A 24343-nucleotide genomic window follows, 5' to 3' on the forward strand; every position below is an offset into this window, starting at 1 on the left:
ATGAGTAGTAAGCTGTTCTGGCTTTGCGGAGGGCTTTCTTATAAAGCAACAAACTATTTCTCCAGGCTAAATGATGATCCTCTAAATTTGTGACACGCCATTTCCTCTCCAGATTACGAGTCATCTGCTTTAGGGTACGTGTTTGAGAATTATACCACGGGGTCAGGTACTTCTGATTAGAGACCTTAGTTTTCACCGGAGCTACAGTATCCAGAGTCGTACGTAGTGAGGAGGTGAAATTATTAACAAGATAATCGACCTCTGTTGGGGTAGCGTTCAGATAGCTGCTCTGCTCTGTGTTGGTACAGGGCATTGACGATGATAACAGTGGCTGGATTATATTCTTAAACTTAGTTACAGCGCTTTCAGAAAGACATCTACTTTGATAAAGTCCACTCTCCACTGCTGCGTAATCAATTATTGTAAATGTAAATGTTATCAAGAAATGATCAGACAGGAGAGGGTTTTCAGGAAACACTGTTAAATGTTCAGTTTCTATGCCATATGTTAAAACAAGATCTAGAGTGTGATTAAAGTGGTGGGTGGGTTCTTTTACATTTTGAGAGAAACCAATTGAGTCTAACAACAGATTAAATGCCATGTTGAGGCTGTCATTTTTAGCATCAACATGGATGTTAAAATCACCCACAATAATTATTTTATCTGAGCTCAGAACTAAATTAGATATAAAGTCTTAGAAATCAGACAGAAACTCTGTGTAAGGCCCAGGTGGACGATAGATGATAACAAGTAAGACTGGTTTCTGAGTTTCACAGCTGGGGTGGACAATGTTAAGCATCAGGCTTTCAAATGAATTAAAAGTCTGTCTTGGTCTTTCATTAATTAATAGACTGGTGTGAAAAATTGCTGCCAAACCGCCCCCTCGACCTGTGCTTCGAGATTTCTGGTAGTTAGAATGACTCGGGGGTGTTGATTCATTTAAACTAACATAATCATCCTGCTGCAACCAGGTTTCTGTAAGGCAGAGTAAATCAATTTGTTGATCAATTATTAAGTCATGTACTAACAGAGACTTGGAGGAGAGAGACCTAATATTTAATAATCCACATTTCACTGTTTTACTCTTTGGTTCAGATGTGGATACTGTATTGTTCTTTCTTTGTAAATGTTTAAGTTGAGCCTGAGGGCACATTTTTGATGTTCTAGTTCACTTTCGCCTTTGGTTTAAATGTCATCGCATAGCCACCGTGCTCAAACGCGTTGAGAGAGAGAGAGAGAGATAAATACGTCGGTGTAAATCCCACCAGAAGGTATATGACGCAATAGGACGGACCACATCATTAGTGACTGTCGGTTGATATTTACAGGGAGTACCTGAAGGCAGCAGATCTGTCCCTTCCCGCAAACTTAGCTAGCATTAGCCGGTAGGAGAACACCGCAGCATCAGCATCATCCACACGCACAATGAGATGAAACATTTACCCGCTTATTAGATTGTACGAGACGACGGTGAGGATTATCTCACAGACCAGAACAGTAAGTGTCATTTCTGTTGTTGGATGTGTGTCCTAGGAAATCTGAGGATTTTAATGTGACCTGAAAGCATGTGATGTTGATTCAGCAGGAGGGCAGAGGCACTCGGCCTACCCTAATCTGTGCCTCTACTGCATCCCATAAACGTACAGCATCTACCCGTATCATGTACAGTACATGAATGATCAGTCTCCTCTTTCAGCTCATACATAATCACCAGTATGCTCTAACCTGTGATGCATTTAATAACAGAAAAACAAAACACAGGAACTTTGAATAGTAGTGAATGGCAAGTTCAGCCGCCAAGCAAAGTCTTTTACAATAAACTTCATTTTTTTCCTCAATGAAAGTGTGTTTCTGAGGCATAACAACCAAACCATACTAAAGAAACAAACAATATTTGTCTCACTGGTTGGCCAAATTTATTATTTTATGCAGTGGTGCACAGTTTCACAACTGGTCCATTCCTTTTATCCAGCAATTTATTATCTGGGCTATAAAACGGTTGCTCAGACGCTATTGGCCCACTCTACTTACCTCACAAATAGTCCAAAACCTGAAAGTATTCAGTTTTGGAAGATCTACACAACACCCGCTGTCTTAAAAAGGCCCAAAACATCATAAAAGATAACTCACATCCTGGTTACTCCCTGTTTGACCTGTTGCCTTTAGACAGACGGTACAGAGCAATTAGTGTAAGGACTAGTAGACTTAAACACAGCTTTTATCCAATTGCAATAACACGTCTGAATACTGCTACAAAAAAATGCCAATCACGCCACTCTTGTATTAATCTATGTGCTGACTATGCGCAGAATGCTTAAAGGCAATTAAAATGGGTGCTAACTGCACAGTGATTTCAGCTGTAATTTGGCTATGATGATCAAACAGATGAAGGAATTTATTGTTGACTTGCTGCCTGTTGTTTTCTGCCCTCTGTGTGTGTAGAGATGAGTCGCTTCTGTTCGGATAACAACAACTTTCCCTACGACAACAACGTCCTGGTTTTGGACATGGTGCTGGGCTCCCTGTGGGGTGTGCCCCAGCCCATAAACTGGGACAATGTGGCCAAGCTAGTACCAGGCTTTACTCCTAAGGAGGTAACTGGATCACTGGGTAACTAGAACCCCTTCATCCATCCTGCCTCTCCATCCATCCCATCCCGCCCATAGTTCGTTCCATGCTTTAGTAACAAGAGGCCTGAATTTTTAATGAGAAATAATTCTGTGGCTCTGATGCAATTGTGTTGCAGTGTGCCCGTCGGTTTGAGGAGCTGAAGAGCATGGGGGGGTTTCCTCATGTGGATAACCAATGCAATGCCCTGATAGAAGGAAGCAGCTCCCCGTCAGACCTCCTCTCCACACTGTTGGACACTCGGGACATAGTGGAGAGAGGAAGCGGCCAGAGCAGCAGCAGCAAAGTTACAGGTCAGTTACTTTCACCCACAGATAAAACCTTCAATAAGTTTAATCAGCAGGAACTGGTTTTATCGATAGCTTTACTCATGTCTTTCAAACTTCACAGTGGACAGTACACAGTTCATTGTACATGGGGAGCAAGAGCTGTATGTGTGCATTTAAACCCTGGGAACCACAAGCTCAGGCTTCAGACTGCTCGAAATATGCTGTTTCACACAGTTTCCTACACTTTTGGTTCTGCATGATGTCAGTGAGGGAGGATATACTAAGTTTGGTCATCTCAGGCACACAGTTCTGGCTGTGAGCACAGAAGCCCCACCCACCTGCTGTTCAAACCTTCTGTTTGCAAGAGGCAACCAATAATCTTTCAGACAGTGGATAAACTCGGGGGCTGCACCGTGAAATTAAAGAATAAAAACGCACCACAAGAAATGAGCGTAATAGGCAAACATAAGTATAATAATAACATAATTTATTGTGTTTTTACATACTACTAGAAAGTGCTGAGTAAATATGAAATTATGAAGGCTATTTATATAATTTGACCACTTTTGGTCTTTATATATTTGCCTGTTTTATGGTGGCTTCCTTCCACAGTCCAAAGACATCAGGTTTCCAATGTTGGCCCCCACAGTTTTTTGGTTACAGGCTAAAGACAGTTTTCGTCTCATTTGTGTGTACCTGTGACGTGGTGCATGTTCATTAAACACTGTGCAAGCAGTCTCATTCTGGCTGCAGCAGAGTTTGTTTGACATCTTTCTCATTGGTGGGTAAAATTGACAAACACCCAAATTTACCCTGCAGAAGAAATCCTGATCCAGTTTGCTCGTGTTTGTGTGTGTGTGCAGGGCTGTAAGACGCGGGATCACATAGTGAATGTGCCCGATGAAGAGAACTGTGACGAGGAGACTTCAGCCCAGACCCGAGTCCTCAATGACCTGCTGCTGCACAGAGACGCTGTGTGTGTGTCAAACTCTCCACCGGCAGAGGGGTGAGTGTGTGAGGATTCTTTCACAATGTTCTTTTTGATTGTGTGTGTTATCGATACACTAATTGCAAATGTTCCTGTGTGTGTGTCAGTGCTGAGGAGAGCCAGTCCAGTGCAGAAAAAGTTCAGGACTGTGGAGGATGAGGAGTACACCACAGGGTCAGAGGTCACTGAAGACGAGGTTGGGGATGAAGAGGAACTCTCTAAGAAGCAGGGTGGAGAATTTATTCTTGTTTTTTGCATCAGCAGGATCTCATTCTCTATTTCATACGGCTGAAGGGCAGCCTTGAAAGTGCTTAAAAAGTCTGTGTGTGTGTGTGTGTGTGTGTGTGTGTGAGAGAGAGAGATAAAGCCACGCATTACATTAAAGTCACTGTTGCAGAGACAGATGTTGTTGACGTAATTAACAGCTCTCAGTGTGCTTAAGTGGCTGCCAGGAAACACGTTTGTGTCCATTTGGGCTCGTGTGTGTGTGTGTGTGTGTGTGTGTGTGTGTGTGTGTGTGTGTAAGAAAGAGAGACTGACAGAAGCTGAGCTTTTTTCAAAGTGATTTGAAACAAACTGCAGCAATAAGGGCAAACTAGTGCACAGTTATGTTTACGTGAGCGTTATTTTGTATGCATTTGTACAGTTCAATAACTGTGAGAGTACATTGAGAGCATTTAGCTCTAGTAACAGGCATTTGTACCAGTGAGCATGAAAAAGTAGGGCAAAGACCTAGTATGTAAGCACTGACTGGTACTGTACAGTATATGTGTGTGTGTGTGTGTTTTTATGCTCGAGTGAATGAATAAACGAGTCAGTTTTGAACAGTAGCAATTTAAACAGTAGAAGAGTAGCACTATATTTATAAAGAAGTACAAACAACAATTATTTGATGCTCAAATTAATTAATTAATATCCAGTTTATTTCCAATTAGTTCCAAATTCATCTTGAATTCAATTCAATTCAATTTTATTGAATTCATATAGCAGCAAATAACACCATCAGTCACTTCAAGGCTGTATGTATTATTGTATGGTAGACCCTACAATAATACATACAGAGAACCCAACAATCATATGACCCCCTATGAGCAAGCACTTTGGCGACAGTGGGGAGGAAAAACTCCCTTTTAAAAGGAAGAAACCTCCAGCAGAACCAGGCTCAGGGAGGGGCGGCCATCTGCTGCGACCGGTTGGGGTGAGAGAAGGAAGACATTTGTTGTAGGTCTGATTGAAGGACTGATGTGATGGTAAGTTGACTGCTGCTCCGCTTTAAATATTGAGTGATTAGTGAATGGATTTTAAGCCCAATTGTGCCCAAGTTTAAGACCATATTCATTGGTTGTTTTTGTTGTTGTTATTACTTTGGGCTTTTGTTCACAAGAATTGCTAGCTTCCCTAGAGTTTTGGACACCCAGACAATCAGATGATTGCTGAGAAAGCACAAGGTTTTTATAACCCTGTGCTATTCATGTCGGTGCAGGATGGTCTCCTGGAGAGGCCAGGGTTGAAAAAGGGATGCTTCAGAACCTCCGAAGGTGTTATGCGCTGATTTGCTTCCAAGGCCAACATCTGTTTGATTAGCCTGACAAGTAATTGTTGGCCATTTTCAGGTCCTCGCCTAACCTTCATTAGTTTTTCGAGGTCATCGAGACACTTGAGTTTTATATATCGAGTTTCCTTGGATTGATAATCTGTCTCATATTGAAATAGTTCTTTGGTCTTAAATGTCCAGCGCTGTTCGTTGTAGTTATCTTTGATGAAATAGAGATCAGTGTACTCGCCAGACTCTAGAAGATGATCTGGTAGCTGACCCTGGGTTTCAGTTATGAATCTCAAAACATCATAATCGTCTTCCCCAGGATAGAGAGGCACCCCTGTAGCAAGCTCCACAGCTACCAGCCCCAGAGCCCACATGTCAATTGCTTCATCACATGGAATGCCAAGCATAACCTCGGGTGCACAATAACCAACCGTCCCCACACAGTCACCAGGAATCAGTGCAGAAGCGGGACGTGCGAGGCCAAAGTCTATAAGTTTGACTTTGACGGGAGACTCGTGGCGATTCACAACCATTATGTTTCCAGATTTGAGGTCACTATGCACTATTCCCACAGAACCCAGGTGGAACAGAGCATTTGCGAGCTGATGCAAAATTGGACTGAGTTCACTTATTGGGAGACCCTGGTCCCCTATATAGTCCCACAGGCTTTGGTCGAGGAGTTCAAAATTTAAGCAAATACGCTCCCCATCGAGGAAATAGCCGTTCCATTCAACAATGTTGCACCTGTCTGGATCCAAGCGTCGCAGCTGCTCCAGGATGAAAATTTCCAGTTTTGCCTGTTGCAGATTTTCAGGGTCTCTCTTGTTGACTTTAATAGCCACAGTTTGGTTGTTTTTTGTATTGCGACATTTGGTCACAACACCAAAGCCTCCTTCCCCAAGGAAAGCCTCTACCACGTGGTGATCTCCCAAAACGGTCCCTTCAGGTATTTCAAGATGATCTTCAGAGGAAGATGATATTTCAGAATCATCTTCAGAGGAAGATGATATTTCGGAGGAAGATGGGGTGGCTGAGGTGTTGACGTATCCTTTTTGAGGAAATTCAACTGAGTTTTGGAAACTGCAGTTGAATTTTTGCGATCCATGACTTTCCCAGTTTGAAGGCTGCTGAGAGAGCACAAGGTTTTCTCCCCCTGTGCTATTCATGTCAGTGCAGGGGGCTCTCCCTGAGAGGCCAGTGTTGAAAAAGGGATGCTTCAGAACCTCCGAGGGTGTTATGCGCTGATTTGCTTCCAAGGCCAACATCTGTTTGATTAGCCTGACAAGTAATTGTTGGCCATTTTCAGGTCCTCGCCTAACCTTCATTAGTTTTTCGAGGTCATCGAGACACTTGAGTTTTATAAATCGAGTTTCCTTGGATTGATAATCTGTCTCGTATTGAAATAGTTCTTTGGTCTTAAATGTCCAGCGCTGTTCGTTGTAGTTATCTTTGATGAAATAGAGATCAGTGTACTCGCCAGACTCTAGAAGATGATCTGGTAGCTGACCCTGGGTTTCAGTTATGAATCTCAAAACATCATAATCGTCTTCCCCAGGATAGAGAGGCACCCCTGTAGCAAGCTCCACAGCTACCAGCCCCAGAGCCCACATGTCAATTGCTTCATCACATGGAATGCCAAGCATAACCTCGGGTGCACAATAACCAACCGTCCCCACACAGTCACCAGGAATCAGTGCAGAAGCGGGACGTGCGAGGCCAAAGTCTATAAGTTTGACTTTGACGGGAGACTCGTGGCGATTCACAACCATTATGTTTTCAGATTTGAGGTCACTATGCACTATTCCCACAGAACCCAGGTGGAACAGAGCATTTGCGAGCTGATGCAAAATTGGACTGAGTTCTCTTATTGGGAGACCCTGGTCCCCTATGTAGTCCCACAGGCTTTGGTCGAGGAGTTCAAAATTTAAGCAAATACGCTCCCCATCGAGGAAATAGCCGTTCCATTCAACAATGTTGCACCTGTCTGGATCCAAGCGTCGCAGCTGCTCCAGGATGAAGATTTCCAGTTTTGCCTGTTGCAGATTTTCAGCGTCTCTCTTGTTGACTTTAATAGCCACAGTTTGGTTGTTTTTTGTATTGCGACATTTGGTCACAACACCAAAGCCTCCTTCCCCAAGGAAAGCCTCTACCACGTGGTGATCTCCCAAAATGGTTCCTTCAATTATTTCAAGATCATCTTCAGAGGAAGATGATATTTCAGAATCATCGTCAGAGGAAGATGATATTTCGGAGGAAGATGGGTTTGCTGAGGTGTTGACGTGTTCTTTTTGTGGAAATTCAACTGAGTTTTGGAAACTGCAGTTGAATTTTTGCGATCCATGACTTTCCCAGCTTGAAGGCTGCTGAGAGAGCACAAGGTTTTCTCCCCCTGTGCTATTCATGTCAGTGCAGGGGGCTCTCCCTGAGAGGCCAGTGTTGAAAAAGGGATGCTTCAGAACCTCCGAAGGTGTTATGCGCTGATTTGCTTCCAAGGCCAACATCTGTTTGATTAGCCTGACAAGTAATTGTTGGCCATTTTCAGGTCCTCGCCTAACCTTCATTAGTTTTTCGAGGTCATCGAGACACTTGAGTTTTATATATCGAGTTTCCTTGGATTGATAATCTGTCTCGTATTGAAATAGTTCTTTGGTCTTAAATGTCCAGCGCTGTTCGTTGTAGTTATCTTTGATGAAATAGAGATCAGTGTACTCGCCAGACTCTAGAAGATGATCTGGTAGCTGACCCTGGGTTTCAGTTATGAATCTCAAAACATCATAATCATCTTCCCCAGGATAGAGAGGCACCCCTGTAGCAAGCTCCACAGCTACCAGCCCCAGAGCCCACATGTCAATTGCTTCATCACATGGAATGCCAAGCATAACCTCGGGTGCACAATAACCAACCGTCCCCACACAGTCACCAGGAATCAGTGCAGAAGCGGGACGTGCGAGGCCAAAGTCTATAAGCTTGACTTTGACGGGAGACTCGTGGCGATTCACAACCATTATGTTTCCAGATTTGAGGTCACTATGCACTATTCCCACAGAACCCAGGTGGAACAGAGCATTTGCGAGCTGATGCAAAATTGGACTGAGTTCTCTTATTGGAAGACCCTGGTCCCCTATGTAGTCCCACAGGCTTTGGTCGAGGAGTTCAAAATTTAAGCAAATACGCTCCCCATCGAGGAAATAGCCGTTCCATTCAACAATGTTGCACCTGTCTGGATCCAAGCGTCGCAGCTGCTCCAGGATGAAAATTTCCAGTTTTGCCTGTTGCAGATTTTCAGCGTCTCTCTTGTTGACTTTAATAGCCACAGTTTGGTTGTTTTTTGTATTGCGACATTTGGTCACAACACCAAAGCCTCCTTCCCCAAGGAAAGCCTCTACCACGTGGTGATCTCCCAAAATGGTCCCTTCAGGTATTTCAAGATGATCTTCAGAGGAAGATGATATTTCAGAATCATCGTCAGAGGAAGATGATATTTCAGAGGAAGATGGGTTTGCTGAGGTGTTGACGTGTTCTTTTTGTGGAAATTCAACTGAGTTTTGGAAACTGCAGTTGAATTTTTGGTATCCACGACTTATTTCAAGCTCATCTGAGCCAAAGGATGTGTTGGCTGACATGGTGTAACGTGTCTGCTTGTTTTGTGAATTGGTGAGAAACAAAACTGAACTTGTTTTGGTTTCTGTCATAAAATGCTCTCAAAACTTCTTGAAAGGGTTTTCGTTGCTGTCAGGTCAATGTCCGTTAAGCCATAAAGTATAATAGGTGAGCGCTCCTATTTAAGGGTTTTGGGATCAAAGCAAAGTTGCCACGTCAGAAAGGATCAAAGCAAAGTTACCGCGTCACAAGGAATCAAAGCGTTGCGCATGCGCACACGTAATTGTTTGTGTAACGTTGTTCAATTTTGTTGAACTTTAAAAGGAAACTGACAGTTACAAAACTTTTTGTTCGTTTATTTGTATTTGGGGGTTTTTTTGGTGTTTTTTTTTTGGTCGTTTTTTTCTGCGTACCATATCCAGCTTTTCTGTATAAAGTAATAAAGAATCTTGGATTTTAATATTGTAGTGCGTGGATTTCGGATTTGGTGCTTAAAACTTCGTGAAACTGTAACCGTATTTCATTCACCATAAATAACTATCTGATTTTGAATAGTTTTGTTATCGGATACAGAAGTCTAAAACCAACATTTCTCTGCCTGGGCTGCCTTGTAGCTCTGCACGTTGTCTCTTCAATGTGTGACCCCCTCCCTCCCCGAACAGTCGGGGGTGAGTGCACTAACGTGTCCGGAGGTTGCCGTTTTAATGAGTGTTTGCTGGAAAATGAAAAATAAAAGGAGTCTGCGAGAAGGATTTGTACGTTTTCACAATGGGGGAGTTTGCGTAAGTCCTAGTAAATAATTTTATCGAGTGTGTACGTTACACATGCTAATTTTTAAAATTGTTTTTATTATTTTGCTAGCTAGCAAACTCGTGGGATAAATGATTGAAATGTACTCAGTGTGATGCAATACGGTGCCGCTATTATAACAGTTAGTTATTGCAGGGTAATTTATGGAATATGTTGTGAATTTAACCAAGATTACACAGCAGTAGCAGTATTGCGAGTTACTTCCCCAAAGTGAAAGCTTTAAACGTTAGCCCGATGCTTAACTAGCCAACTTAAGGCTTTCTGATTGAAGGAAAAGCGGCGTAGTCACCGAATAAATAGAATATTGATTATATTTTTATGTATTGCTGCAGTTTTTTTCAAGTTTTAACTTGGTGCTTTTGGCAACCTTAGGAGGAAATAATGGTAATATGGCTGATCCATATGGACACAAAGAATATACACTTTTTTGTGCTACCGAAGTTCCCTCGCTTTCATTCAAAATCTGTTTATCGTTAAACAACTTAAACATAATTGCGTCAAACTCACATTAAGGCCTGTGGGACACTATCAGCCACTGAGACAGTAGACAAATGACTATTTCATACCTTAAGGCTGCCTGTTTATTTAAGGGAGATGAACAATACATTATAATTGTATATAAAAATATCACAGATGATTGATTAAATAGGTTTTTGAAAGATGCTTGTGCATTCTTCAAGTCTTATATGATGAATTGAACCGAGTATGTCATCTGTTCAAAGCCATAGCACCCCTATCACATTGGTACATCCCTCCAGGTAACCATTGTCTTGTACAGTAGAGCGGGACATTAGATTTACTCTCAGCGGACTGCTGGCACACACAGCTTAGAGGGAACATTGCTGGTGGTTTTTCAACGTGATTGTTGTCACCTTGTCAACTATAAATAGATCAACAATCAACGATGACAGAACAACAGTGAATCAATGTTATTTCAATGTTAGTGTCAGGTTTCATCAGTATTTCAATGTTGTTTCAACATTGGTTTTGTGTTGACATTTCAATCCTGACGATTCTGATGGTTCAGATGGAAAATCAACATCTGTTCAATGTCTCCTTGCTATCTGGGTCTCCCAGTCAGTGCTGTTCTCTGTGCCTGTCTTACTCTACATGATGTTATTAGCAAACACTTTAAAGGTGATTAATTTAGGACTTCAGCAATAACACAGACTGTAATGTAGTTAAGCATCTTACAGTTAGTTTTGAATGAATGAAAAAAGACAAGCAAACATCTGTCTCCTATTCTTTTGTGTCACGTAAGAAAGAAGCATAAATATCTGATGAGAAGACTTATTAATTTGGCCTTTCTCATGATCTTACTGAGGTGATGCGAAGTGAAATATGCATCCTTTTTTGGTATTGTGCTGGAAAAGCTTGAAGATGGAGATTGATAGTGCTTACAACTTGCTTGAGTGTCACCCTGAAAAAGGTGTATGAAGTAAAATCTGATTTTGATGCTTTCAGCACAAAATTTAGTCACACAGTCAGGACAACATCTGATTTACCTTCATTGGGAAACATGTTTAAAGCAGGAGTTCAGTACATATTTTGTTTTTTGTACATTTTTTTATAGATCTTTATGTTTATTAACTTTTTTTATTGTATTCTTATGTTTTTTTTTAATTCTATATATTTTATACATGTGTTACATTTACATTTTCATGTAGCTTTTTTTAAAAATCTTTTTTTGTATTTTGGTATCTTTACCTGTCTCATAAATTCAGGGCTACATCCTTTCTGTAGACAAAGAGCTTATCTTGGAGCCTTCAGCTTCTTCTTTAGTACTTTCATAGGTGGATGTAGGAAGTAACAATAATATGTGATGATAATCTGTGATACATGAAATAATCTTATAATAATAGTAATAATGGATCTGTTCCTGTCAGGAAAATGCTCGTGCAGAGGTTTCACTGTGCTTGACATTGTCCTTATTACCACCACAGCTCTGCCTCGCAGTCATAGCTGGACTGGCCATCGGGCATACCGGGCATTTGCCCGGTGGGCCGCTGGCGATTTTTTGTTTTTATGGGCCGATCGATTTTTTTTTTTTTTTTTTTTTTGGAAGGGTATAAATAATGAAAGGTGTTGGATTGGCCAATTGGTCGTGATCGACTCTGGGCTGGACCAATTACAGCCGAGGAGGTTGGATGCACCCTCCCCCTTGTTTAGCAATCTTATAGACCATCCATCGGCTCTTTGTTACTTCGGAAACATGGCTTAAACAATTTCCACGACGTAATCCGATAACAACCGATCTCTTTACCCGTCGGCTTCCCGTGGCTGTCATGCAACAGGTGTTGTGCCAAAAAGTGATTTCCAATGTTTGCGTGTATTTTTTATGTGTAATATCTATGTTGGTAAATAGACTTCGGTGAACAGCGTTTACAAAGGGGCTATATATGGAATTAAAAAATTATCAGCTTTTTCAAGTATCTTTACAACTCTGTGTTATTGTACTTACATTATAACCAATCCGGTCCTTTATCCCCACTTTAAATATTTTTACAGAACTATTGTAATATTTGAGCCATTTCTGCTGTCCAACTACTTCTTACAAAATACATTTTTAATGTTAACTAGACTTTTTTTTAACGGCATAAATAAAGGTTATATAAAAGTCACTGCCAAAGACTGATTGCGGCTTCTACCTTGTTACACTAATGTTGTTTGTAGCTCAATTAGGGTTGCCAACCGTCCCTTAAAATACGGAATCGTCCCGTATTTAGAAACAAAAGTACACGTCCCGTATTGAGCTAATAAGGGACGCACTTTGTCCCGTAATACAGGGAGAATCACAAAAAGTCTATAAATGTTAATGGATTTAACGCTTTGTTTGAAAACATAATTCCCAGCTCCTCTCCTGCTCTGTGACCAATGAGCTGACAGCACACTTAGCACGAGTATAACAATTCAGATTACCGCTTATCTCATTGGTCGAGGAAAGGTCGCGTGCGGAGAAGATACCGGAAGACAACAGATGACCAGCATGGCCAACAGGGAGTCAAACACCGACACTGCGGCGCAAGTCTGGGACGACAGTACACCTTTGACCAACAGTGTTTGTTCCCCTCCTAGAAAGAAAAAAAAAGGCTGCAAAAATACAGGGAGGAATGGGAAAATGAAAACACCTGGCTGGGAAAAGTGCGCGATAACACGTATAAAGCGCACTGCACTGTGTGCCGGCGCACTTTTTCCATTTGCCATGGTGGACTGACTGACGTTAAGCAGCATACTTCTACTGGTGGGCACATGATGAATATGAGGGGCGTGAAAGAAAGAGGAACCCTTGACCAATTTGTTGTCCACCAGGCCACGGCAGAAGCAGATATGGTATGTAAACATTGTTGTTGTTTTTTTTAAACCCTCTGCTTAAGGTTAATATCGGCATGTGCAATGAATATCAGCGCCATGTGGCCAGAAGTTTGATAATATAATTTGTTTTGTGTAATAAACAACTGCAAGGATAGATGATTACAACGAATAGATGACTAATACATAAAAGTAATACATAGATGAATAATGATGATGAGTTATGATGCGTAATCATGGGAACAAGCGGGTTTACAAACGGGAGCAGCTGATTAGCATTAGAAAAGCTGAAATAATACCTCAACTGAAGCCACAAAGCCTGAATAAGTTGACACAGAAGAGACTTCAGTTTCAAGGCAAGGCAGAGATCCTTCCTTCCCACAGTGATTGTGGTCTTCAACAAATCTTTGAAGACTTAATTAGTCTGAGCTGCAACAACACCTAATTTCCCTCTGGGATTAATAAAGTATTACTGAATTGAATATATATAAAGAATACACATTATATTGAAAACATACATATATATGACCATACCCATTTCTTAAAAGTTGCATGTGTAATTTATACTTTAAAGTCAGTTGATAAACTACACAAACTATACAGATATACTGTAATATATATATATTTCTATTTTATAGGTGACTGCTGCAGAGGTGACCCATGTCTACCACACTGTAAAGCACGGTTTAAGTTATAACTCAGCTGACTGTGCACTCAAACTGACTGTACGAACGCTGAATGACTCCAGTATTGCCAAAAAGATGTCCTGTGGGAGGACGAAAGCTGAAGCAGTTGTCACAGATGTCCTGTCTCCAAAGGCAACAGAAGAGGTGATCAAAAAATTGAAAAGTGGTGCAATTCCACTCCCATTCTCTCTTCACACTGATGCTTCAAATAAGGGAAATCGGAAGATGTTTCCCTTGGCCTTGCAGTTTTTTACACCAGAGGCTGGAGTTGTCAACAAGATATTGGATTTTGTTGAAAATCCAGATGAGTCTGCAGAGGGAATAGTAAAAATAATACAAAGCTCTCTTGAAAACGTGGGGCTATCCTTAGATCAGGTTTCTGCATTCAGTGCTGACAATGCAAATGTAAATTATGGCATCCACAACTCAGTCTTCACAAAATTGAAAGAGACCAACAGTGAGATCCTTCGTGGCAACTGCCATGCACATATTGTTCATAACACTGTGAAAAAAAGCCCTGGACAAGCTCTCAGTTGATGTGGAAAATATTGTCCTGAAGTTATACAGCTTCTTTTCCACCTCTGCCAAAAGGAGAGAGTCCCTGAAAGAGTTCTGTGAATTTTGTGACGTTGAATTCCATGATATCCTGCGCCATGTTGTGACGAGATGGCTGTCACTCAACCCTGCAATCATCTGCCTGCTGCAGAACTGGGACCCGCTGAAGTCATATCTCATCAGCATTGGTGAGGAATGTCCAAGGCGCCTGAAGGAATTGCTGAAGTTGACAGAAGATGCTGCTGGAGTTGAGGGAGAGGCAGACATTGTTGAAGTCTACCTCCTCTTCTGTAATAATGTCATGTGTCTGTTTGAAGAAGTGGTGAAAAAACTGGAGAAGAATGTAACCACGTCTGTTGACCTCTATTCCATCATGGAGTGTTTCCTGAAAAGATTTATTCAGAGAAGAGATGATGGGTTCTACGGGTACCTAACAAGACAAAAGCTCCAGTGTCTCTTGCCATCTGATGCTGATGGTGCCAGGCAGGAGTTTACAGCCTTCCTAGACACTGCCATCAGTTGTGTCTGGAAGTGGTTTGACTTTTCAGAAGAAAACTGGCTTTTCCACCTGCAGCCCCTCTCTCTAGCATCTGGGAAGATTTCTTTTGATGACATGGAGAAGATCATTGAACGGCTTCACCTGGCTGGCAGGTAAGAAGAAAACATTTGCCAGTGAAATGATAAACCATGTTTTAATAGTATTGATGGTTAAAAATAAACAAATACAATTGATAGATAACATATATAAATAAAACCATAATCATTAACTTTGTTTGGAGTGTATATACACACACGCATGCAATCTTTTATACACTATTTTACAAATTCAAAGAGTTCATATACTTAATATAAGGATGGATAAATACATAATAAATAAACTATACTTATTGTATTGTTTAAATGCTATACAACGTTATAAACATATACAATACATTTTTTCCATTTATTTACCACTGTAAATGTTCTATGTACCACTTAGGATTTAGGTCAACTTCTCATCTCTATTGGCAGGTTAAACATCTCTATGGATGAGCTTTATGAAGAGTGTGTCACTGCAACCAGCCTTCTGAAGCACCTCACCAAAGAACATCAGGAGAAGGAAAAGTGGCGGTCCAAGGGAACAGCAGAGAAGTGGATGGAAATTCTTCAGGCAGCTGACCTCCCCAATATGCAGGCTGTTGTATCCTTTGTACTCAGCATCCCATCTTCCACTGGGTTTGAGGAGAGGATTTTCTCTCTTATGAAGAATAAGTGGACTGATGTGCGGAACAAATGTTCTACTGAATTAATTAGAAGTGAGCTCGTTGTCAGTCTAAATTATGATATGTCTTGCTCAGAGTTTTACTCTGCAGTACTGAAAGACAAACAACTCCTAACTGCAGCAAGAGCTAAAAAAAAATACAAATGGAAAAAGTAGTCTGTTTCCACATAATGTAGCATTGAGCTTTTGAGTTCATGAGTTTGTTGGGTTTTTTTACTTCAACTTTCAGCTACAGTCAAGGCCTTTGAGGCACAAATGTTGTGTTTACAGGTGTTCCACAGACTTTTTTTGCACTTTTCTAATTGCACTAAATGTGCACTGTTACAAGAATGTTTTTCTTTCTATTGTTTTCTATTAATTTATATAATTTTAGGTTAAGCAGGACAGAGTTCTTTGTGTTAATTTTGTCATTTTGCACAAAAAGTGAAGCGTACCAGTCTTTCGTTTAGGAAAGAGACCTATTTTATTGTGTTAATGTTGTCATTTTGTGTTAAAAATAAATGGATAAATGATCATTTGCTTCCCATGTGTTCATATCACAAAGAATATGCATCTACTTAAATCAACTTCAAGTCAAATGGTTAAAAAAAAAAATTTCACACACAAAAAAAGAGCTAAAAAAAATTCACCACACAGGGAAGGGTGAAGACAAATGGGTCGCCCGGCCCTGGCCACGAGGTGTCCCTTATTTATTTTTCAGGGAGTTGGCAACCCTAAGCTCAATATGACTTTATGTCATCCATGAGGGATGCATTTGACATATGTTTCACATATTATAGCCCAACAAGTTACTTATAGCAATTTAAATACGAGCAATCAGTTTTTGGCAGACAATGACTTTTTGGCACAACACCCGGCTATTGCAGTTAATAATACAATAGTTTCTTGCCATTTTTTGTGTTTCTTTTTATCGCTGTGTAACTGAGTTCAATTGAAAGCCTGCATGCGCTAGTACCGCTTGCCACAAGTTCCCAGAGTCCTTTGCGGTTTTACCCCTGAATGACGTCACATTTTTGGTGGGCCGGTCTCTAGTCAAAATGCCCGGGCCGATTTTTTGTCCCAGTCCAGCCCTGCTCGCAGTGACAGTTTAGTTGCAGTTTCGAGGCTCATTTGTGTACCAGCATAAAGACTTTCCTCGCAGTGAGCTGTGATCTCAACTACTGAGCTGATGCATGCTATAGTTACAGCTGGATTTTTTTTCTCTTTCGTAAAGTGTTTAAACATCGTTCATTATTAATTGTTTTACATATTTTGTCTTTTATGAGCGTAAACAAAAACACTGCTAGAATTAAAGTACTAGAAACAATTAAAATACAGTGTAATTAGTACTTTTAGCAATTTGATAGATGCCTTTTATTATATTTTTTAACATCAGCATGCTGAAGGACTTGTTTAGAAGAGAGTGCTAATTTATATGCTAAAATATGTTTTTCTTTTTGGCCAAGTTGGTGAAAACACTTTATTATCCTCTAATAGATTTTTTAAAAGCTCGGTGATCATAGTACCCAAAACTAGCTGCATCAGGTAGTACTTCTGAGAGGATCAGAAGTCCCAGGTATACTGGTATTGGGGGTTTGTAGCTGTAGGGATGACTCTTTCTGCAGCCTCAAGGTGACTGTTTCCTCTCAGATGTAAAAGGCTGATGATTTACAAAACAGACACTGCGTCGTTCAAATAGATGAGGCTCATCATAAAATAAGAGATACTTTACTCTCTGAGCATTGTTTCTAGTGTCCATTCATCCATTTAGTTTACTCTGGTCTTAATAAAGAGCTTAAGAAGAGATATTGTTAGAACTTAGAAATAGGAGGAGCAATTCAGACGTTAAGTTTTTAATATGTATCGCTGGACAGAAAAAAGTGGCACACCTATTCGTCTTCAAAACAGGTTTGACTGACAGGTTAAAAGCTTAGAACACAAGATGCTGAAACTTTACATACATGGCTGTTACATACTGGGCTGAACTGGCAGCTTATCAGAAGTAGCTTTTGATGCTGGCAGTGTGAGAGCTGAAAATCCCAAAGTCATCCTATTTTCATCACTGACTGGTTTTAATCACGTGATGGCTTCATGTTACCATGTGCTCTGACTAATGATCGCATAATGTTATTTCAGGTCCAGCAGTCCTACCGTCCATCCTACAGCTCCTTCTCCCAATCTTACAGCCCCTATGGGAGCTCCATCTATGGTGGCTACAGTCCTTACAGCTACGGCTATGGTGGTGGCTACAGCCTGGGAGGATACAGACACACACCTCACCTTTAAGACGTCCCCCCCAGCAGGTTTGTGCAGCAGGCAGAAGAAAGTAGCCGCGGTGCCTTTGAGTCCATCGAGAGCATCGTCCATGCGTTTGCTTCAATAAGCATGATGATGGACGCCACCTTTTCTGCGCTACATAACGGTTTCCGTGCCGTACTGGAAGTAGTCAACCACGTCACACGACTGCGTGTGCACCTCACCCGGGTTTTGTCAAAGTTTGCTCTGGTGCGCACATTGCACTACTTGTACCGCTTGGTGCAGAAGCTGCTCGGGAGGAGGCTAGACCCTGAGGTCGAAGCCCTGTGGCCCAACCCCAGTGAGGCCACTGGTACGAGATCATCCAGAGAGATGGAGGACCTAGAAGTTAAATCCTGGCCCATCTTAATGTTTTTCGCTCTAGTCTTGGGTGTACCCTACCTTATCTGGAAGCTGAGCTCCTCTGCTGACTCTGAAATCAAAGGTAAGGCTTGCAGATGGAACAGCAAGCACTCACATATTCATAAAGATACATTTTGTTTTGTTGTTTGCAGTACACATGTAAAGATGAGTCTGCTTGTATGACATCATGTGCCTTGCTCTAACACTTTGGCAAATAAATTGGGTATCATAGCTCCGTATGCCATTAGTCACTTTACAACTGACAGTACAAAGCAAGTGGACTTGCTTTTAATTAAAACAAGTTAAAATTATGAATGTCTTTAATTCAGTTTCCTTGCTTGATTTAGACACTAACTGGGCAAGTGGGGAGGACGACCACGTGGTGGCCAGAGCAGAATATGATTTTACAGCTGCTTCTCAGGAGGAGCTTTCTGTGCAAGCTGGAGAGATGCTCAACCTCGCTCCTAAAGGTGAGGAGCTTTTTACTGGCTGCGGGACATTTGATTCTGAGTGCTTTGACCCAAAACCTTCTATTTTTGTTTTCCTTATCTTGGGAATAACAGATGAGGGCTCTTCTTTTGTGTGAGCGTGCACCATGTTTACATCTATCACAGTGTTTTCCTCTCCCTCGTGTGTAGAGCTACAGCCCCGTGTGCGTGGTTGGCTCCTGACCAGTGTGGACGGTGAGACCACAGGGCTCGTCCCAGCCAACTACGTCAAGATCCTCAGCAAGAGGAGAGGCCGCCGGGCTGCAGATATGGAGAGTCTCGCTCAGGCCCAGCGGGCAAACACGCAGGCACCCCAAACAAGCTTGGCTGCACAAATGCAGACAACTGGAGCCCAAGGCTTTACCCCGGACCCCTCCTCTGCTTCAGCCTCTTCTTCTGCCTCGGCTTCCTCAGAGGACCTTCTGGAGTCAGCGTACAGAGAAACACCTGCTTCATTCAATCAGGGATCATCCACCTCCACCATGCCCTCCAACACACCACTTAACATCCCTGAAAAGACTGATCCATGATCTTTGTGTCCATAAATGTTCATTCATAACAGCGGTTTGCTGAGTGTGTAACTCTGTAGCTTAACTAATAATCTGCTGTTAGTTCATATTTTGGGGTGGTGGGCAATCCACAGACCTCATCAGGAACTGTTAAAATAATTTTCGATTCGATTTTTTTTAACGCAGTATGGACCTTCTTATTACTTGCCAAGAATTGTTTCCTTACACAAGGCTCACTGCGTCTGAAAATCTGAGCTTAATTTTTTTTTAAACTCAAAGCTTTTACATGAATGAACAAATGAGTATTCTAAAATGTGTTTTTAGGCGCACTGGCACATTATGTGTACAAGGACAGTGTAAGAACACAGTTAAGGTGTTTTGTTTGATCATGTGATCACATTTTGTTTTGACTCTCACATGTTCGGGTTTCTGTATAGTTTTCTGTGACGTTAATTGGATCTATTCACAATAAGAAAGGGGCGAATTTTGCACATTTTCAACAGTTACCATTCAGAAATTTTTGGAATATTTAATAGGATTATTATGAAAATAAATAATTTAAAAATCGTTTTTGTCCATTGTGCTATAAGGTATCAAGTGACGATGTTAGAAATTTTGTCAAGATTTTCAATTTCAAAACTTGGACCTAACTGTTTAGTTTTAGATTATGCTAATTTAAATGACATATTAGTATAATATAATTTCATTGAATTTGTTTTAAAGTCTGACTTTATGGCAGAAGCACTTGATTTGCGACCACTGTCTCCAAGCAACAGGACGCCTGCTGCACTGCGCCAACAGTGACGAGTCACCGTTGCAGATACAAACCGAATAAACGCATTTTGTTAATCGAAAGTGTTCTGGGGGTAGATTTTTATGTAGTATTTTGATAGTGTAACCTGCCGGTAGCATTTTCTGTGTTGTCGGCTTAATGACATACATACGTCAATTTAAATAGCCACTTGCTCAGCTAACTGTATGCTAGCTAGAAGCTAATGCTACGTTCCATGGCTATCGGAATTACTGAGGCAGAGTTGAGCCTGAGGGCACATTTTTGATGTTGTAGTTCACTTTCGCCTTTGGTTTGAATGTCATCGCATAGCCACCGTGCTCAAACGCGTTGAGAGAGAGAGAGAGATAAATACGTCGGTGTAAATCCCACCAGAAGGTATATGACGCAATAGGACGGACCACATCACTAGTGACCCTCGTATGATATTTACGGGGAGTACCTGAAGGCAGCAGATGTGTCCTGTCCCGCAAACTTAGCTAGCATTAGCCGGTAGGAGAACACCGCAGCATCAGCATCATCCACACGCACAATGAGATGAAACATTTACCCGCTTATTAGATTGTACGAGACGACGGTGAGGATTATCTCACAGACCAGAACAGTAAGTGTCATTTCTGTTGTTGGATGTGTGTCCTAGGAAATCTGAGGATTTTAATGTGACCTGAAAGCATGTGATGTTGATTCAGCAGGAGGGCAGAGGCACTCGGCCTACCCTAATCTGTGCCTCTACTGCATCCCATAAACGTACAGCATCTACCCGTATCATGTACAGTACATGAATGATCAGTCTCCTCTTTCAGCTCATACATAGTCACCAGTATGCTCTAACCTGTGATGCATTTAATAACAGAAAAACAAAACACAGGAACTTTGAATAGTAGTGAATGGCAAGTTCAGCCAAGCAAAGTCTTTTACAATAGACTTCATTTTTTTTCCTCAATGAAAATGTGTTTCTGAGGTATAACAACCAAACCATACTAAAGAAACAAACAATATTTGTCTCACTGGTTGGCCATATTTATTATTTTATGCAGTGGTGCACAGTTTCACAACTGGTCCATTCCTTTTATCCAGCAATTTATTATCTGGGCTATAAAACGGTTGCTCAGACGCTATTGGCCCACTCTACTTACCTCACAAATAGTCCAAAACCTGAAAGTATTCAGTTTTGGAAGATCTACACAACACCCGCTGTCTTAAAAAGGCCCAAAACATCATAAAAGATAACTCACATCCTGGTTACTCCCTGTTTGACCTGTTGCCCTTAGACAGACGGTACAGAGCAATTAGTGTAAGGACTAATAGACTTAAATACAGCTTTTATCCAACTGCAATAACACGTCTGAATACTGCTACAAAAAAAATGCCAATCACGCCACTCTTGTATGCAGAATGCTTAAAGGCAATTAAAATGGGTGCTAACTGCACAGTGATTTCATCTGTAATTTGGCTATGATGATCAAACAGATGAAGGAATTTATTGTTGACTTGCTGCCTATTGTTTCCTGCCCTCTGTGTGTGTAGAGATGAGTCGCTTCTGTTCGGATAACAACAACTTTCCCTACGACAACAACGTCCTGGTTTTGGACATGGTGCTGGGCTCCCTGTGGGGTGTGCCCCAGCCCATAAACTGGGACAATGTGGCCAAGCTAGTACCAGGCTTTACTCCTAAGGAGGTAACTGGATCACTGGGTAACTAGAACCCCTTCATCCATCCTGCCTCTCCATCCATCCCATCCCGCCCATAGTTCGTTCCATGCTTTAGTAACAAGAGGCCTGAATTTTTAATGAGAAATAATTCTGTGGCTCTGATGCAATTGTGTTGCAGTGTGCCCGTCGGTTTGAGGAGCTGAAGAGCATGGGGGGGTTTCCTCATGTGGATAACCAATGCAATGCCCTGATAGAAGGAAGCAGCTCCCCGTCAGACCTCCTCTCCACACTGTTGGACACTCGGGACATAGTGGAGAGAGGAAGCGGCCAGAGCAGCAGCAGCAAAGTTACAGGTCAGTTACTTTCACCCACAGATAAAACCTTCAATAAGTTTAATCAGCAGGAACTGGTTTTATCGATAGCTTTACTCATGTCTTTCAGACTTCACAGTGGACAGTACACAGTTCATTGTACATGGGGAGCAAGAGCTGTATGTGTGCATTTAAACCCTGGGAACCACAAGCTCAGGCTTCAGACTGCTCGAAATATGCTGTTTCACACAGTTTCCTACACTTTTGGTTCTGCATGATGTCAGTGAGGGAGGATATACTAAGTTTGGTCATCTCAGGCACACAGTTCTGGCTGTGAGCACAGAAGCCCCACCCACCTGCTGTTCAAACCTTCTGTTTGCAAGAGGCAACCAATAATCTTTCAGACAGTGGATAAACTCGGGGGCTTCACCGTGAAATTAAAGAATAAAAACGCACCACAAGAAATGAGCGTAATAGGCAAACATAAGTATAATAATAACATAATTTATTGTGTTTTTACATACTACTAGAAAGTGCTGAGTAAATATGAAATTATGAAGGCTATTTATATAATTTGACCACTTTTGGTCTTTATATATTTGCCTGTTTTATGCTGGCTTCCTTCCACAGTCCAAAGACATCATCATATATCTTTCTTGAACTGTCATCAAATAATGAGAAATGCTGTCCAGTTACTTCTGAGTGTCTCTTAAAAGTAACCAAAAATGTATAAATGTATAAAACTTGCTCCAATTCCTAAACGATTAATGCGATCCTGTTGTTAAACCCACTGTAATTTAAGTCTGCATTTTAATTAGACCTGCTAGCTTGAGTTACAGAACCAATCAGATGGTGTATAGAGTCAAAAATACAAAAATCATCCAGATACTTATTCTGGATGTGATTTTATGTGTTACAGTATAATCGATTGGAATTAATATAAAGCAGTTTAAATGGCATTCTACTCTAATCACAGGTTATATTTAAAGTTTAACGCCTTTTTTCTCTAAATTGAAAACTTCAACTAACATAAACACAAACACATAAACATTTTTTGAATAAGAGATTTCTTTTATGGGTTACATGATGGTGTAAGTTCCAGCACAGCTATTTAGTTTGCGGAAGTGCTCCGAGGCCCCTATGAAACACATAGTTGAAAGAATCTAATAAATTAGAGGGGTGCAGTAGCTGTAGTATGATTTTTGTTCTCATGCTGCATGACAACTTTACTTTTGTTTTTTCCAACGTTTTTGTGTACAGGGTCCAAGTTGAAGTCCACAGGAAGAAGTGCTGCTGTGGAGAAGAAAGAGAAAGGAGTGTCAGCAGAGGAGGATGAAAAACCTCAGAAACCACGAGAGTACGCTGCGAGATATCTTTTCATACCACAGTGAACCGAGCTAAGAGAGACTCTTCACACATCCTTTGAAAATCGAATCTATAAACATGACTCCATCTTAAGTTGGAAATGTGTTCAGCGTTAATCACTCACACCCTGTGGATGAATATGATTGAATATTAATTTGGCTTTTCCCTACAGTCCCAACATGGTCATCCATGTGTGCGATGAGACCAAGAACCTGAAGCAGGACTTCACTTGTCCCAGAGATCTTCTGGTCAAGGAGATGCGTTACTTTGCTGAATATTTATCTGTGGACCCCCAGAGGTGGGAGGAAGTTGACATCTCAGTCCACTGTGACGTGCAGATCTTTGACTGGCTTATGAACTACGTCAGGAGGAACTCAGCAGGAGAGGGAAACAAGGACAAACCCCGACTTGGTAAAAAGAAACAAGAACAGAAAACAATCAACATTATTACACATCCCTGAGCTGTCATTTACACCACCTGTGGCGCTTGATTTATTGGTCACTAAACGTGGTGTGTGTTTGGTGCGTCACTGGCTGCGTGTTCTGTGTTGTTTGTCGTTGGTGGGGTTTGCTTGGTTGGTCATGTGGTATTTGTCGGTTACAGAGCCCAGCAATGTGATCTCAATCCTGATCTCCTCCGAGTTCTTGAAGATGGACACGTTAGTAAGTGTTGTGACATGTGACGCAAGGTGTGGTGATGTGCATCGGGCCTTTTGTTTTTCAGCTGTGAGCACATTTTCTTAGATATGTCCAAAAAAAATGTTACAGCAAAGGTGCAAAAGTCTGACATTTGCCCAGTAAGGCGCAGGCAGTGTGTAGAATGATAGTTCAAAGGTAACAATGGGTAATTGCTCCTAATCCACAAAAAAACAAGAGGCCTACACACAGAGCTTTGTTAAGTTAGTGTTGCATGAAAGTGCAGATGTTCTTTTGCCCCCGTG

At 41.4% G+C, this 24343-nt stretch overlaps 2 protein-coding genes and 2 pseudogenes across 5 annotated transcripts in view; 3 read left to right on the top strand and 1 right to left on the bottom strand.

Annotated features, from left to right (window-relative positions):
* The first annotated feature begins 1141 nt into the window (after nt 1–1141).
* Nucleotides 1142–19929, top strand: LOC148100014 (peroxisomal membrane protein PEX13-like; annotated as a pseudogene). The gene is made up of 8 exons (XR_015719928.1): nt 1142–1497; nt 2443–2610; nt 2747–2921; nt 3761–3903; nt 3993–4115; nt 17765–18368; nt 18634–18756; nt 18925–19929. The product of XR_015719928.1 is annotated as a peroxisomal membrane protein PEX13-like (transcript).
* On the bottom strand, nt 5252–9510 carry LOC148100015 (uncharacterized). Its single transcript, XM_087850387.1, has one exon. It carries the CDS (start codon nt 9118–9120, stop codon nt 5338–5340), a length of 3783 nt encoding a protein of 1260 aa, XP_087706513.1. The 5' UTR covers nt 9121–9510; the 3' UTR covers nt 5252–5337.
* Nucleotides 12825–15746, top strand: LOC148100016 (uncharacterized; annotated as a pseudogene). The gene is made up of 4 exons (XR_015719945.1): nt 12825–12876; nt 14047–15039; nt 15400–15649; nt 15726–15746. The product of XR_015719945.1 is annotated as an uncharacterized LOC148100016 (transcript).
* A 27-nt stretch (nt 19930–19956) lies between the features above and the next one.
* The window catches only part of sanbr (SANT and BTB domain regulator of CSR), a 42653-nt gene continuing 38266 nt past the window's right edge, over nt 19957–24343 (top strand). The window contains exons 1-6 of one of the 2 annotated variants that reach the window (XM_087850395.1): nt 19957–20677; nt 21601–21752; nt 21905–22079; nt 23298–23394; nt 23575–23813; nt 24007–24065. In XM_087850395.1, the coding sequence (XP_087706521.1) occupies nt 21603–21752; nt 21905–22079; nt 23298–23394; nt 23575–23813; nt 24007–24065 (720 nt within the window). In that variant the 5' untranslated portion in view covers nt 19957–20677; nt 21601–21602. The remainder of the gene's footprint in view (nt 20678–21600; nt 21753–21904; nt 22080–23297; nt 23395–23574; nt 23814–24006; nt 24066–24343) is intronic. The other variant, XM_087850390.1, reaches the window with a different exon arrangement.

The sequence above is a fragment of the Neolamprologus brichardi genome, chromosome 13 (genome assembly GCF_056152115.1).
Source record: "Neolamprologus brichardi isolate AB-2024 chromosome 13, ASM5615211v1, whole genome shotgun sequence".
Classification (NCBI taxonomy): domain Eukaryota; kingdom Metazoa; phylum Chordata; class Actinopteri; order Cichliformes; family Cichlidae; genus Neolamprologus; species Neolamprologus brichardi.

What these genes read in the sequence shown, in the direction of transcription:
- LOC148100015 (XM_087850387.1), bottom strand. Translation starts at nt 9,120, where the DNA reads ATGACAGAAACCAAAACAAGTTCAGTTTTGTTTCTCACCAATTCACAA.